The sequence below is a fragment of the Diceros bicornis genome, chromosome 2, assembly GCF_020826845.1.
Source record: "Diceros bicornis minor isolate mBicDic1 chromosome 2, mDicBic1.mat.cur, whole genome shotgun sequence".
Taxonomy (NCBI): Eukaryota; Metazoa; Chordata; class Mammalia; order Perissodactyla; family Rhinocerotidae; genus Diceros; species Diceros bicornis.
Window position 1 is genome coordinate 39620432 of NC_080741.1, and position 12548 is coordinate 39632979.

At 42.5% G+C, this 12548-nt stretch overlaps 1 protein-coding gene across 2 annotated transcripts in view; it reads left to right on the forward strand.

The window, feature by feature from the left end:
- STAC (SH3 and cysteine rich domain) overlaps window positions 1-12548 on the forward strand; it is a 148593-nt gene that overhangs the window by 88854 nt on the left and 47191 nt on the right. For both annotated transcript variants that reach the window (XM_058554781.1, XM_058554790.1), the window contains exons 3-5: window positions 7485-7585; window positions 9412-9493; window positions 10584-10699. In XM_058554781.1, the coding sequence (XP_058410764.1) occupies window positions 7485-7585; window positions 9412-9493; window positions 10584-10699 (299 nt within the window). The remainder of the gene's footprint in view (window positions 1-7484; window positions 7586-9411; window positions 9494-10583; window positions 10700-12548) is intronic.

The window sequence follows — 12548 nt, forward strand, 5'->3', positions numbered from 1 at the left end:
ATGCTTACATACTCCTATAATCAAGTGTATTTGGGTATAGAGTGGCAGACACTTCTGAGTTATATATGTGAAGTAAATGCAGTAATGGCAATCTGAGGCGTCTCTCTGTCAGAGTAACAAAGCATTCACAGAAGCTGTAGTAGGTCATCTGGCATGATGGGAACTCATATCAGAAGGAGGAAGGAGAGGCCAGTGTAAGGTGGTAGCTGGGAGGAATGCACAACCAAAATGACAAAAGTCAAGAGGCATGGCCAACTTGATTCTGGTCCAGATAGTTGTCAACAACTGCTTTGAGGAGGGTATGAAAAGCCAGTAACAGAGATGGAGGGAGTGATTCCTAGAATGAGCTTTCAGCCCACTTCCTAGGTCAAGCAGACATCTGATGGAACAGTATCTGGCCTGGAATGTAGGGTCACCCGGGAGCTTGGACAGTTCTGAGAGCCAGCAAACCAGGATGCAGTCACATTAAAAGACTGGTATGAAAAGCAAGACCAGTCAGGTGGGAGCCCATACAGTAGAGATCTGCAGGCAGGCTAGAACCCGGTGCTCACACAAGCCCTCAAGGGTTGGGGAGCCACAAAAAGAAATCTAGCTCTTTCCAAGGGATGATTGGGGTGGAACCCCAGCATTGTTTTAGCCTGGGCACTTCTCTGGCCCAGGCCTGGGTAGGCTGATCATTCCTGATGGACAGTAACGTACTTTGTGCCAAGCACTTTCCTGCATAGAGGTTCCAGAGGCGAATAAACCACTGTTCCACATCAAGGGCCTGTTGTGACAGGTACTCTGGGAATGATGAGAGAACAGAGTGGTGGGTCGTGTAGTTGTAGAAGGAGGGAGGGTGTGTGTGCAGGCAGCTTTGGAAAATACTTATGGGCCATATAAGATGAGAAGCTATTTAGCAGCGGAACAAGAAAGGCAGCAGAAGCAGTATGAGCAACCCTCAAGAGGCCTGATCCAGCCACCTTTGCCAGGAACCACAAATGATCTGGTAAAACAAAGGAGACCAAGGTGGAACATGTGGAAAATGAAGCAAGGGAAGAAGGCAGGGGTCCCATCATGGAGGGCTTCTTAACTGAGTCCCACATAATTCTGTTTCATTCCTTGTGTTAGTGTATATTCGAGGGTAAGTAGTCCATGAATAATGCTAGTTGCATTAGAATGCCTGTTTTTATTATCCAGTAGAGGTTTTGTTATAGCCCTTAGTTTAAAAATACTAACTCTGCCATCTTCACTACTGTTCACGTAGTCCCTAGCCCTTAAATACGTCTGGTCTGCCCAGGCACCAAAAACTTACCCACTGCTTTTGCTCTCATCTCTCTGGCTTTGAGACCCTTCTGTGACATGGGCTTCTAGCCCTTTCTAGGCTCTGCCTCTCTTGAGGCAGGCATCCCTTCAGGTCTCCTCTCCCAGCCACAACCTTTACTGGTAGAGGTTGAGGGGAATCTAGTAGCTAAACCTACAAGAACAGGGACCTGGAAAGTCTTTGGACTATCTTACCTGTGTTTACCTTTGTATCATTTACAGATATTTTATATAATCCAAGAAATATTTATTGATATTCATATTTTTATAATATAGTTCTAGATTTTTTTAAAGTGTTTTTCCCAAATCATTTTAAAGAGTCTTTTTTATTGTCTAATTTACATTAATTTTAATCAAATAAATTGCAGGAGTAATTCTATAGTTGTACAATCTGGAAGCAAACTAATTATTAGTAACAATTATAACCATTGTCCACTGCTGATATAAGTACCATACTATGATTACATTTCTTTTCTTATACAAGTTTATTTTTTACTCATTCTCCATATTATTTTTGTAGGTAAGTGATCTCAATTGTAAACCATTGTTTTATCCTGTTTTATCATTAACTCTGATAATATATGAAATTTGACTAAGGGTTAAGCAAAGCCTCGATGACAAAATCTTATCAAAATGAGTCTGGCCAATTGTTTTACAGATATATATGTAATCAATTTCATTTTAAAATAAAAAGAGCCTAGGCCGGCCCCGTGGCTTAGCGGTTAAGTGCACGCCCTCCGCTATTGGCGGCCCGGGGTTCAGATCCTGGGCGTGCACCGATGCACCGCTTGTCCAGCCCTGCTGAGGCCGTGTCCCACATAGAGCAACTAGAAAGATGTGCAACTATGACATAAAACTATCTACTGGGGCTTTGGGGGGAAAAAAAAAGAAAAAAGGAGGAGGATTGGCAATAGATGTTAGCTCAGAGCCGGTCTTCCTCAGCAAAAAGAGGAGGATTAGCATGGATGTTAGCTCAGGACTGATCTTCCTCACAAAAAAATTAAAAAATAAAAAATAAATAAAATAAAAAGAGCCTGTCACCCAATGCAGTTGATTCAGCCACCTCCATTGAGAAAAATTCCTTCAATATTTTCTCCCCACATCTATGTATAGACTTCTTTATTCATTAGAGCCTCAACTGGGTTTTCTATGGACAACTCACTTATCCATAGTGGTAAACGACACATGCTCATAAAACATCCCAGTGCCTGACAGTTAATCAGTGTTGTATTGGCTTGCGTTGATCCATTCCAAACTCTATTTGAATATCATAACTAACATTCTTGACAATTTTCAACTGTAACTCATAAAGCTATCTTAGATTTATCCCAGAAGTTCAAATCCCAGGGGAGAACTGATGGCTTATGTGATGAGCTGGCCCCATGTTTTCCATACATCTACACATACCAAGGACCACATCATTTCAAGGTGCTGACTTGACCCAGTTTTCAGCAACTTCATTTTGTATTCACTTTTTGTCACAGTTCAACATGAGAATAGTTTAAAGATCGTATTGATGGTACTGAAAATACTACAGTGGAAACTGTCTTGCTTCAGAAAGGCAACCACTTTCATCCTCTTTAATTGTTTCTTCTGACATTTATTTCAATATTTATAAATGCTGTGCTTCTCCTACTATTTATTGATTAATAAAACATTTATCAGCTTCCTGCTATAAAAGATGAGGATTCGGCTCTTGCACCTCCAGCATCTGCTTGTTCCCTTCTTCCTTGCTCTCTCCTTCCCAAAAGAGTTATATGCAATCTTTGCTCCCTTGCTTTCATCTTTCCAAGTAATTTTATTATAATTTTGTGTTAACTAGATGGTCAATTTGTACACTGTTTTGCTATTGCTAACTTTTGATTCAAGTATCATACTACAATTACATTTCTTTCCTTACACAAGTTTTATATTTCCTCAAATTATAAATTGCCTTTTTCATTTCCTTAACTTTCCATGCACCTATAATTGTTTTTTTCAAATGCTCCCACATATCTGTCAAATGCCATACCTGTTATAATATCCAAATCTCAAAAGCAGTGATAAACTTTTAATTTCCATTTTTTCTCAATTCTCCTGCCTTACTTCATCTTGCAGTTCCTGTCTAGGGCTATTTCAGAGGTGTCATATGGGCGTATCATTTACCTCTCTGTGTCAGTTCTTCTGTTGTGCACTGGATCTGATATTTTCCTCTTCTTTGATTTATTCCCTCATCTTTCTAAGGCAGCTCTTCAGTAGTGTTCTAAGAAAGGGTATGTGGAAAGTAAATATTTTGAATCCCTGAAGATCTGAAAATGTATTTATTCTGCCTTCATACTTTTTGGTAATTTGTCTAGGTATAAAATTCTGGGTTGGAAATTATTTTCTGTCTCAGAATTTTTAAATTCCACAATTTTTGAAGCTCCATGGCTTTCTAGTTTCCAAGTTGCTTTTGGGAAATCCATTCTTCCTCTCTTCTGCTAAATTCCTCACCATACCTTCAGTTTCTTTCTACCTTCCAAATATGTGTTGAACACTCTTCTACTCTTGCCACTTCTCCTAGTAACCTTGTTATTTGGGGTTTATACCATTTTTTAATTCTTGGACTATAATTTTGGTAGGATTTTGGTAGGATTAAGTGGGAAACTCATGTGACTGGTCTACCATGTTTACACAAAGTCCAGTGACGTCTTTATGTTTCCGAGTATTTAAACCCATGCAATCCCTTTTGCGTCTATTTTAACACTTTTACTATTAGCAACCCTGGGAGTAGTTAGTACTATTCCCATTTGATGATAGGACGGCTGAGGATCCAGGAAGGTTAGTAGTTTTTTTAAGTTTAAAGAGCCGGCATGAAACAGATTCAAATTTAAAATCATGTTTTTCCCACTCTATTGAAGCATTAGGGTCACATTCAGTGATGCCTTTGTGAAGCTGGTCACTAGTAATAGAACAAGTCAGACCATAGCTTCCCCATAGCTTGCTACAGTGAACTAACAACACTGCTGTGATGTGAATTATTCCTTTGAACTATTCTCTGAGCCACAGAATACAAGCTTTCTTCTTCGGTCACTCTTGTTATTCCCCAGTAGAAATTGGAACACCTAAAACCAAATAATTACTGGTGGTCTGACTCATACAAAACAGTGGAGTGTGTTAGAGCAGACAAGGAAAAATGAAATTATGGTGTTCAAGTCTAAAGGAAAATATACCTTAATATATAATGGTGCTATTTCAGAGTCCAGCACACAATGAAATAACTTTCCTCTTTGAAGCTTTTACTTACATTCTCACATAGGGCACAAACAGCATTCTCTAATTTGAAAACAAAAAATAAGTGATTGCTTTCTAAATCCGCTCTTTTGAAGGCATTGCAGCCTTTCAGCTAAATAGTTATTCTCAAAAAGGAAAAGAGACTTTCCAACTGGTATTTATGAACAAGCACACATACTCTGTAATTCGTGGTGTGTTTATATGTCACTTTGACTTTCTGTGGTTATAATAGCAGACATGCTTTGTGTAAATGATGCCTTCCTGAAGGGAGTTTTCAGGTAATACCTCCTGAAGGGTTTCTAGGTCCTTGTCCAATCAAGAGTTTGCCTCTTGCTTCTCCTAGGTAAGTGTCAGGTTTCTGTACTCCCTTATTTTATTATCTAATTACCCCCAACTGCATCTTCATGTAGGTTAAACAACCCAAATAAAAGGAGGAAATGTTTGAGTCAACCAGTGAAGGAGTGAAACTAGGCAGGCCCTCCTCTCATCTGGGGCAAATCATTCTACTGCTTGGACCCTCAGGCTTCTCATCTGTAAAATAAAACTATACAGATGGATGATTGTCAAGTCCTCTTTCAGCTCTTGAATGCCATTTCTACACCATCAATGAATCAACCTCAATTAATTATCTAAAGTAGTCACCACTATTTCAATACATATGTGATTAGGAAAGAATTTGTTTATTAGTTTATTTAATACTAATTCATTGGACATCATACTCAGAGCTGGGTATACAGTGACAAATGAACAGACTCAGTCTTTAGGCTCATTGAGTTCATAGTCCAGAGAGGGAAAAGCAGACAAAAACAAACTCTTAAATAAATATAAATTGTAATAAATGCTATGAAAGACAACAACAGAATGCTGTGAAAAAGAGTAATAGGAAAAAGATAATTTAGATGAGGATAGGGAATGTTTCCAGGAAAGCTTCATTGAACAAATGACAAGAGATCCGAAGGGTGAGGAGTAGCTAGCCAAGTGAAGAGTGATAGAAACAGCATTCCAGGCACATAGGGCAGCATGCATAAAGACCCTGAGGAATTAAAGAGCTTGTGCATTCAAGGAACTTGAAGAAGGCCATGTGGCAGAGCATAGCAAACAAGAGGGGGTGCCCTGAGATAAATATAGAAATGGGCTCACACCAAATCATACAAAGCCTCACCACCATGGTGAGAATTTTGTATAACATCAGAAAGACAGAGAGAATCTACTGGAAGATGGTTAAGCAAGAGAAGGAGGTGACTCAAGTACACTTGTAGAAGATTACTCTAGTCACTGTGCACACGTGGAGGAAGGCAAAAACAGATAAAGGCAATTCAATTAGGAATTAGTCTAGACAAGGGATGATGGCGGTTTGGATGAGGAGGCGATGGTGGAGAAGAGGGTGGGTTTTATATATCTTAGGATATCCTCATTTTGCATCTATGGTCAGCTGTAATCTATAGCGGGATACCTGTGGCCTCATGTCTCATGGTATATGGACATATTAATTCCTATACCTCCACTGAGGTATAGGGAGTCCCATTGCCTCTCCTAGCACTCTTCTTGGGCAGCATTCCACATGATCCAAATCTGATCCACAGGAAGTACTCATGTATCCTTTTCCTGACAAGTTTTTAAAGTGTAGGCCTTTCCTACATGGCTGTCTCTCCTCAGTAAGCTGACAGGACCACTCGTCATCCACATCTCTCACCTTAACACTTTCCCAGGCATAGGTATGGCCACAGCCGTGTGTCCCACAGACTCCAGGGGACATAGGCAAAGCTTTTAAAATAGTCTCCTTGAAGCCCCTCTCCACAGGACTGAAGAGAGAAGAAAACACCCCCATCCTTCTCATTACGTTAGAGGAGTTAGGATGAACCTAATCGTACCTCAGCAACTCTACAAAGAAATCTTCTCTCCAATCTCCCACCTCTCTTCCTCTTTTCTAATATATACTTGATATACGTGGTCATCTAAGAACTGTAAAATCCATTTTGGAATCCCATTTTTGAGGCCTGCTTGGGAGCCTACCACCTCACTTCCATATGTCAGAGCAGATGACATCTGTTATGCCATATACTCTTGTTCTGGCTTAAATGGAGACAGAAAACATCCCACATTAACATCCTCTCCTAGCCTCCATCCAAACACTTTCTAAAACATTGGATGCAGGTGTCCAACACGACTTCCATCTTTCTGAAGCTCCCACGCCCCACCCTTTTCTTTGTCCTCTCAGTGCCTCTCCACTGCTGCCTCCTTGGGTCTTGGTGCAGCAGTGCAGTTGCCAAGATGCCTCTCTGCCTCTCCTCCCCTCCTCTGCCTTCTTTCTTCTCACCCTGTTATGGCGCCTTGTCCCAGGAAGCTAAATGACTCACTGCAGCAGTGATTTCATTGCCGCCCACTTCCTCTTCTTCTGCCCCCAGGCAGGGGCTCGTGTCTGATCGAGACTTCTCTCCCTCACTTTAGGGCACCATCAGCCCCACGTCCACACAGACCATGCTGTTCCTCCTTTATCAGTCATTTTCCTGAGTTTGTCCAACAGCTCAGACTCTGTGATGGGAATTCAGGTAAAAATGGGCAAAATTTCAGGACTTGCCCTACTCAGCAAGACATATAGAAGAGCAGAAATGGGTGATCTATATGCAGAGCAAGGAAGTGGAATTTGCTAGCTTGAATTGAGAGAACAATGAAAGTGAAGGAGGCTGAGATTTTCTGGAGTAATGAATTGGAAAAGGGTGAGGGTAAACCAGAGCTGATACCTTAGGTAGAAAATGTGGGAGAAGGTAAAAGAGTCTCCCATAATATTTTGTCCATTTTGAAAGCTTATGCAAAAGTCACAGAAAAAAATTACTTGGATTATGAGAATAACAACTTTTTCAGGGATTTCATACTAGTCACCAGGAAAGGGTTGGTTGTATCCTAACCAAGGCTCACCATATATCTGACAGGAACAAACGCTAAGCATGGACTGCGCTGCAAGGCCTGTAAGATGAGCATCCACCACAAGTGCATGGATGGCCTGGCATCCCAGCGGTGCATGGGCAAGCTGGTAAGGGCTTGTGCCAGGAGTGAGCCCCAGAACTCCCTGCACAGGGCACTTGCCTGCCTGATGAGATCATCCAAACTCCTTTCCTGCAGGGCCCTGAGAACTGGGCACCAGGAAAGTAGCCCCCGAATCCCTGGCTGACCAACTTGGCTTCCTAGTTGACATAATGATAGAGCAGAGGAGTAGCTTTGTCAACCTAAGAGACGAATGCCCCACATGTGAAAAGGACTCAGTGTCCTTAAATAGGGTGACCAACTTGCCCTGGGTTGGAACTTTCTCAGTTTTAGTACAGGAAGACCCACATCCTGAGACTGTCCAGGTTTTAAGAGTGAAAGTCAAGCATCCCAGGAACCCCCTCAGCTCCACGCAAACTAGGATGGTTGGTCACCCTAGTGCTTAATTGGCTGACAGCTCAATAGCTGTCCAGAATGGGATAGAGATTAACCACCCCCGCAAAAGTGGAGACAGTAATAAAAATCTTTACCACTTTAACAGATCATGGTGGCCAAACCAAGGGAGATTGGATAGCCCATTCTGGGCTGATCATACCATCTCAGGAGTGTGGGCTTTAGTACTGGTCCCACACATTGATAAAAAGCAGCCCAGAGCACTTTTGTGGATAGTTGAAACTAGGATGGCCAAAGAATTGTAGAAGGGACCAAGAATATCTACCCTAGAGATACTTAGGACATGATAGCTGTCTTTAAAAAAATTTAAGACCTGTCACACAGAAGAGAAATTTAATTGTCCTCTGTGGCTCCAGAGGAAAGATCTAGGATCAGTCAGAGATAATGTCACTGAAGATCTGCCTGCCACCAGGGTTAGTGAGAGCACCTCCCACCCTCCAACCCCCCATCACTGGCAGTGTTCAAAGGAGGATACCACTTGCCAAGAACATTGGAGAGGATTCTTTAGTGGTAATGGGGGCTGGGCCACTAAGTTTCCTTCCAACCCTGTGATATGGTAAGGTAAGATTCTTAGAGAGTTCATCTCCTTACTCTGAATGGCAATGTCCTCTTCTCTAAAACCCATGCCTCACTTGTTCCCTTCCTCCTCCAACGGCGATTCCCCAAGTCAAGGCAAAGACCATGGAGGAGAGGTCAGAAAAACAGAATGACATCTAGAACACAAAGAAAATGATTCTGGGTAGAGCTAATCAGACATAGAAGGGCCTTAAGGCCTACCTCTGAGGTCTGCTTTCCCATGCCCAGGCCTTTTATGATTTTAATAAACCACAGTAGTAAACTGTAGTGAAATAAATGCATGCTGGTCCATTTGTATCCTGGGAGATAATGAGGAGCCTGGACACAAGGGAGGCTACAGTGGGCTGCAGAAGGAGGAGAAGGACAGGGAGGGGCAAGGCTGGGGACTTGCTTTCTGGATGGAGTGTAGCTTGTTTATTGGCACCAGTACCTCCCCGCCCCCAGGGATAAATTATAGGACAAGTCAGCATTTTATTTATTTTTTGTGTGTGTGAGGAAGATCAGCCCTGAGCTAACATCCACGCCAATCCTCCTCTTTTTGCTGAGGAAGACTGGCCCTGGGCTAACATCCATGCCCATCTTCCTCCACTTTATGTGGGACGCCGCCACAGCATGGCCTGACAAGCAGTGCATTGGTGCGCACCGGGGATCTGAACCCGGGCCGCCAGCAGCGGAGCGCACGCACTTAAGCGCTATGCCACGGGGCCGGCCCCCAAGTCAGCATTTTAAAGGGAGTCAGGGAGGTGCCCCTGGAGAAACCAACCAGTTTCATTTTTAGAGCTCTTTTGTGATTTTCTCCATGACATCAGTGACATTAGGCCCTTCTCTTTCTCATTCTCTCTCCAGCCAAAAGGGTTTCGGCGTTACTACAGCTCCCCCTTGCTCATTCATGAACAGTTTGGATGCATTAAAGAAGTTATGCCCATTGGTGAGTTGGAACATTGATGGGTTGAGCTGGGTTTTGAGCAGCAATGTCAGCATTCATGGCTGCTATTCTCCCACGGCTTCAAAACCAGTGGGGTGTGTTTGTGTATTTGTTTGGTGGCTGATGGGGTTATGATTGTTTGTTTGTTTTGCTGGAGGAGAAACACAGAGTGGACGAAATTCTCTAGGAATTTTCATCCTCTCCCTGATGAAGCTCAAAAAGCACCCAAGTCCCAAAGGCTGCTGATTTACCACCCCCCCATCAGCAGTGTGGGAGAGTGAAAAGAGCATGGAGTGTGGCGTCCCACAGACCCGGCTCAAAGCCCACCCACCTTCCCCATTGACCAGTTGTGTGTCTGAAAAGTTACTCGACCTGTCAGACCCTATAAAATGAGAACAGCAATGGCTGCTTTTCATAATTGTTGTAAAAAGTCAATATAAATTATAGACCATTGCTTAGGAGGAACTCAGTGAATATCAGCTATGCTTTAATGAGGACCAAAAAAGTCTTATATTTTTAGATATTTCTGGCTTGAATTTATTCTTTAACAGTATCTTTCAGTTCTATTTTTCCTCTCTCTCTGAAAATCTCTACATATTTTTTTGCCTTTTTTGGAGGAGAGGGCAAGTTTTAAACTAGAAACTTATGAACTAGAAAGCTTTTAATTAGAAATTCATGAAGCCTGGTAATGTCAAATTCTTTCAAAAACCCTTGCTTCCTACTGCAAACTTTGTGTCTTGGGCTTTTTACCTTGGTGAGCAGAGCCTCACGCTAGACGAAGGAAAGCTGGTCTCCGGGAAGAACCTTGAAATTGGAGTCCTGGAGATGGAAACAAAAGAGGAAAACCAAACAATCAGGAAGTCTTTGGGAGCAGAGAGTGCTGGGTGCAGTGGAGGGACCTGATAAATGGGCACATGTCATGGGGAGCACATCTCTGAGGAAAGCTTGACCACAAAAAGCCCCATTTTCTCAGGCTCAGCAGACCCACTTCTTGGTTGCTGTTAACCCAGGAGATGTGACAGGTGGTTGGCTGTGTTCCTGACAGTGAGTTGAGGAAACCTTTATCTCAGATGAGCTTTCTCTTCTATTGCAGCCTGTGGCAATAAGGTGGACCCTGTCTACGAGACCCTCCGCTTCGGCACCTCCCTGGCCCAGAGAACAAAGAAGGGCAGCTCCGGCAGTGGCTCCGACTCGCCTCACAGAACCTCTGTAATTGTCCTCTTTCTCCCTCAGTCCACCCACAGTGCTCTTGGGCAGGGCAGGCCTCAGGCACTGCAGTGTGAGAGGTGCCACCTAAATGAAGGCGGGTCCTTAGGGAGTCAGGCAACCTCCAAAGGGAATCCTAAAGTGCCTTGGGCACTAAAGGCCAATTTTCTGTTGCCAACACCCAGAGATCATTTGACTTTTCTCTTCGGAGACCATGCTTTTGTCATTTTGCTCCTTGACTCTTCCCACATCCTCCTGCTCCCTCACCCTCACACCAATATTAGATAACATGTCAGTGAACACATACAGAGGTTTGACCCAAACAATGGGTAGAAGCAGGGAAGTCCCAGTTGTGTCTGGTTCTCCTTCCAGCTACATCCCAGTTCAAGAACACAGCCACTTCTCACATTTTATCAGTCCTTTCTCTCTAAGACAAGATACATCCCTTGGTTTCACACAGAGGCACTTGACCTGTGACTTTGTGGGGCTTCTCTCTGTGGGACACTCACCCTCCCAAACACCTCTCCTATATTTTAGCCGATCTAAAATGAGTGTTCCATAGATCTCTGTGACCTACTATCATCATCCTGTCCTGGTTGTCCCAACTAGAATTTCTATAAATGCCCCAAGACGCCACACAACTCTGCAGCTCATGCCGAAAGCCACCATTTCTCCTGCAAAGAGATGAGGACCTTCTAATTCACATTTCCCATTAGACTAGCTTGCATTCAGGTATCGGTTCCATTGTTGCAGCCTCTGCTGGACTGGGGACTTTCGGGCAAGACACAGATGAACCTTCAAATCATCTGCCCTACTGGGTCTTCTCAATATGAAGTGATTAAGGTGGATTGTGTGAGATGGGCAGGGCATACCCACTGGGAGGGGCTGTCAGGGGCTGAGTTGAAGCAGCTCTCTCATTGGGTGTGGGTCAACCCACAAGATAACTGAGATTGTAGTGTATAGATAGGTATGTAGGTCAGGTAGGTGAATAGGTAGGTATGTAGGTCCTCTGACCAATACCACGTGGTTATCCTGGAGGCCATCTTTAAACTCACTGAAAACCCTGTTCTTCATGGTTCCTACTAGATTCTAAAGGGAAGAACTAAAAATAATTTTTACTCCTTTTCTTTGTTATACGTAAAATTGATGTCAATTAGTTTTTTCTTTTACTCAGCGAACATGAATTAAGTGCCTATGATTTGCTAGCATTGTAGAGGACACAAAAGAAGTAGAAGACATGGCTCCTTACCCTTAGAATTCACAACTTATTCCCAAAGACAAAACCAATAGAGAAGAAAGCTGATGGTGGTGGCATTATTTGGCATTTTTTTTAAAATACACTTTTATATGTCTTATCCTATTTTTATTAAGAAGAACAGAACATATTTGTGTTAAGGGTATTATAATAACTATATCATATGAATGCTGAAGGATTTCATAATAAAGATGGAAAATGTTTAGCTTCAGTAAGCATTGCCTCAAAGCAGTGAGGGCATAATTTGTGAAATTTTAAGATACTTGATCCTGATGATCTTCTTAGGGAGGCTATAAATCAAATTGGCAGTCCCAATGATAATGTCAATTAATTTACTGAAAGAAGCCTAGAAATGGTGTCAAATGTGATGATAACATACAAAGTGCATATGGATAGGATTTATATTATATGCAAATATGTTCTGGCTGCATGGATTGGATAATAACAATAGTAGAAGTAGAGTTTCTAGCACAGGGCCTGGCATAATTGGCACTCAATACATAGACATTGTTGCTGTTTTATTTTCATTAAGCATCTAGGCCTTACCTGGATTTTCTTTGAACTTGAATTATTATGAAACGAAATGAGTGTAATCCA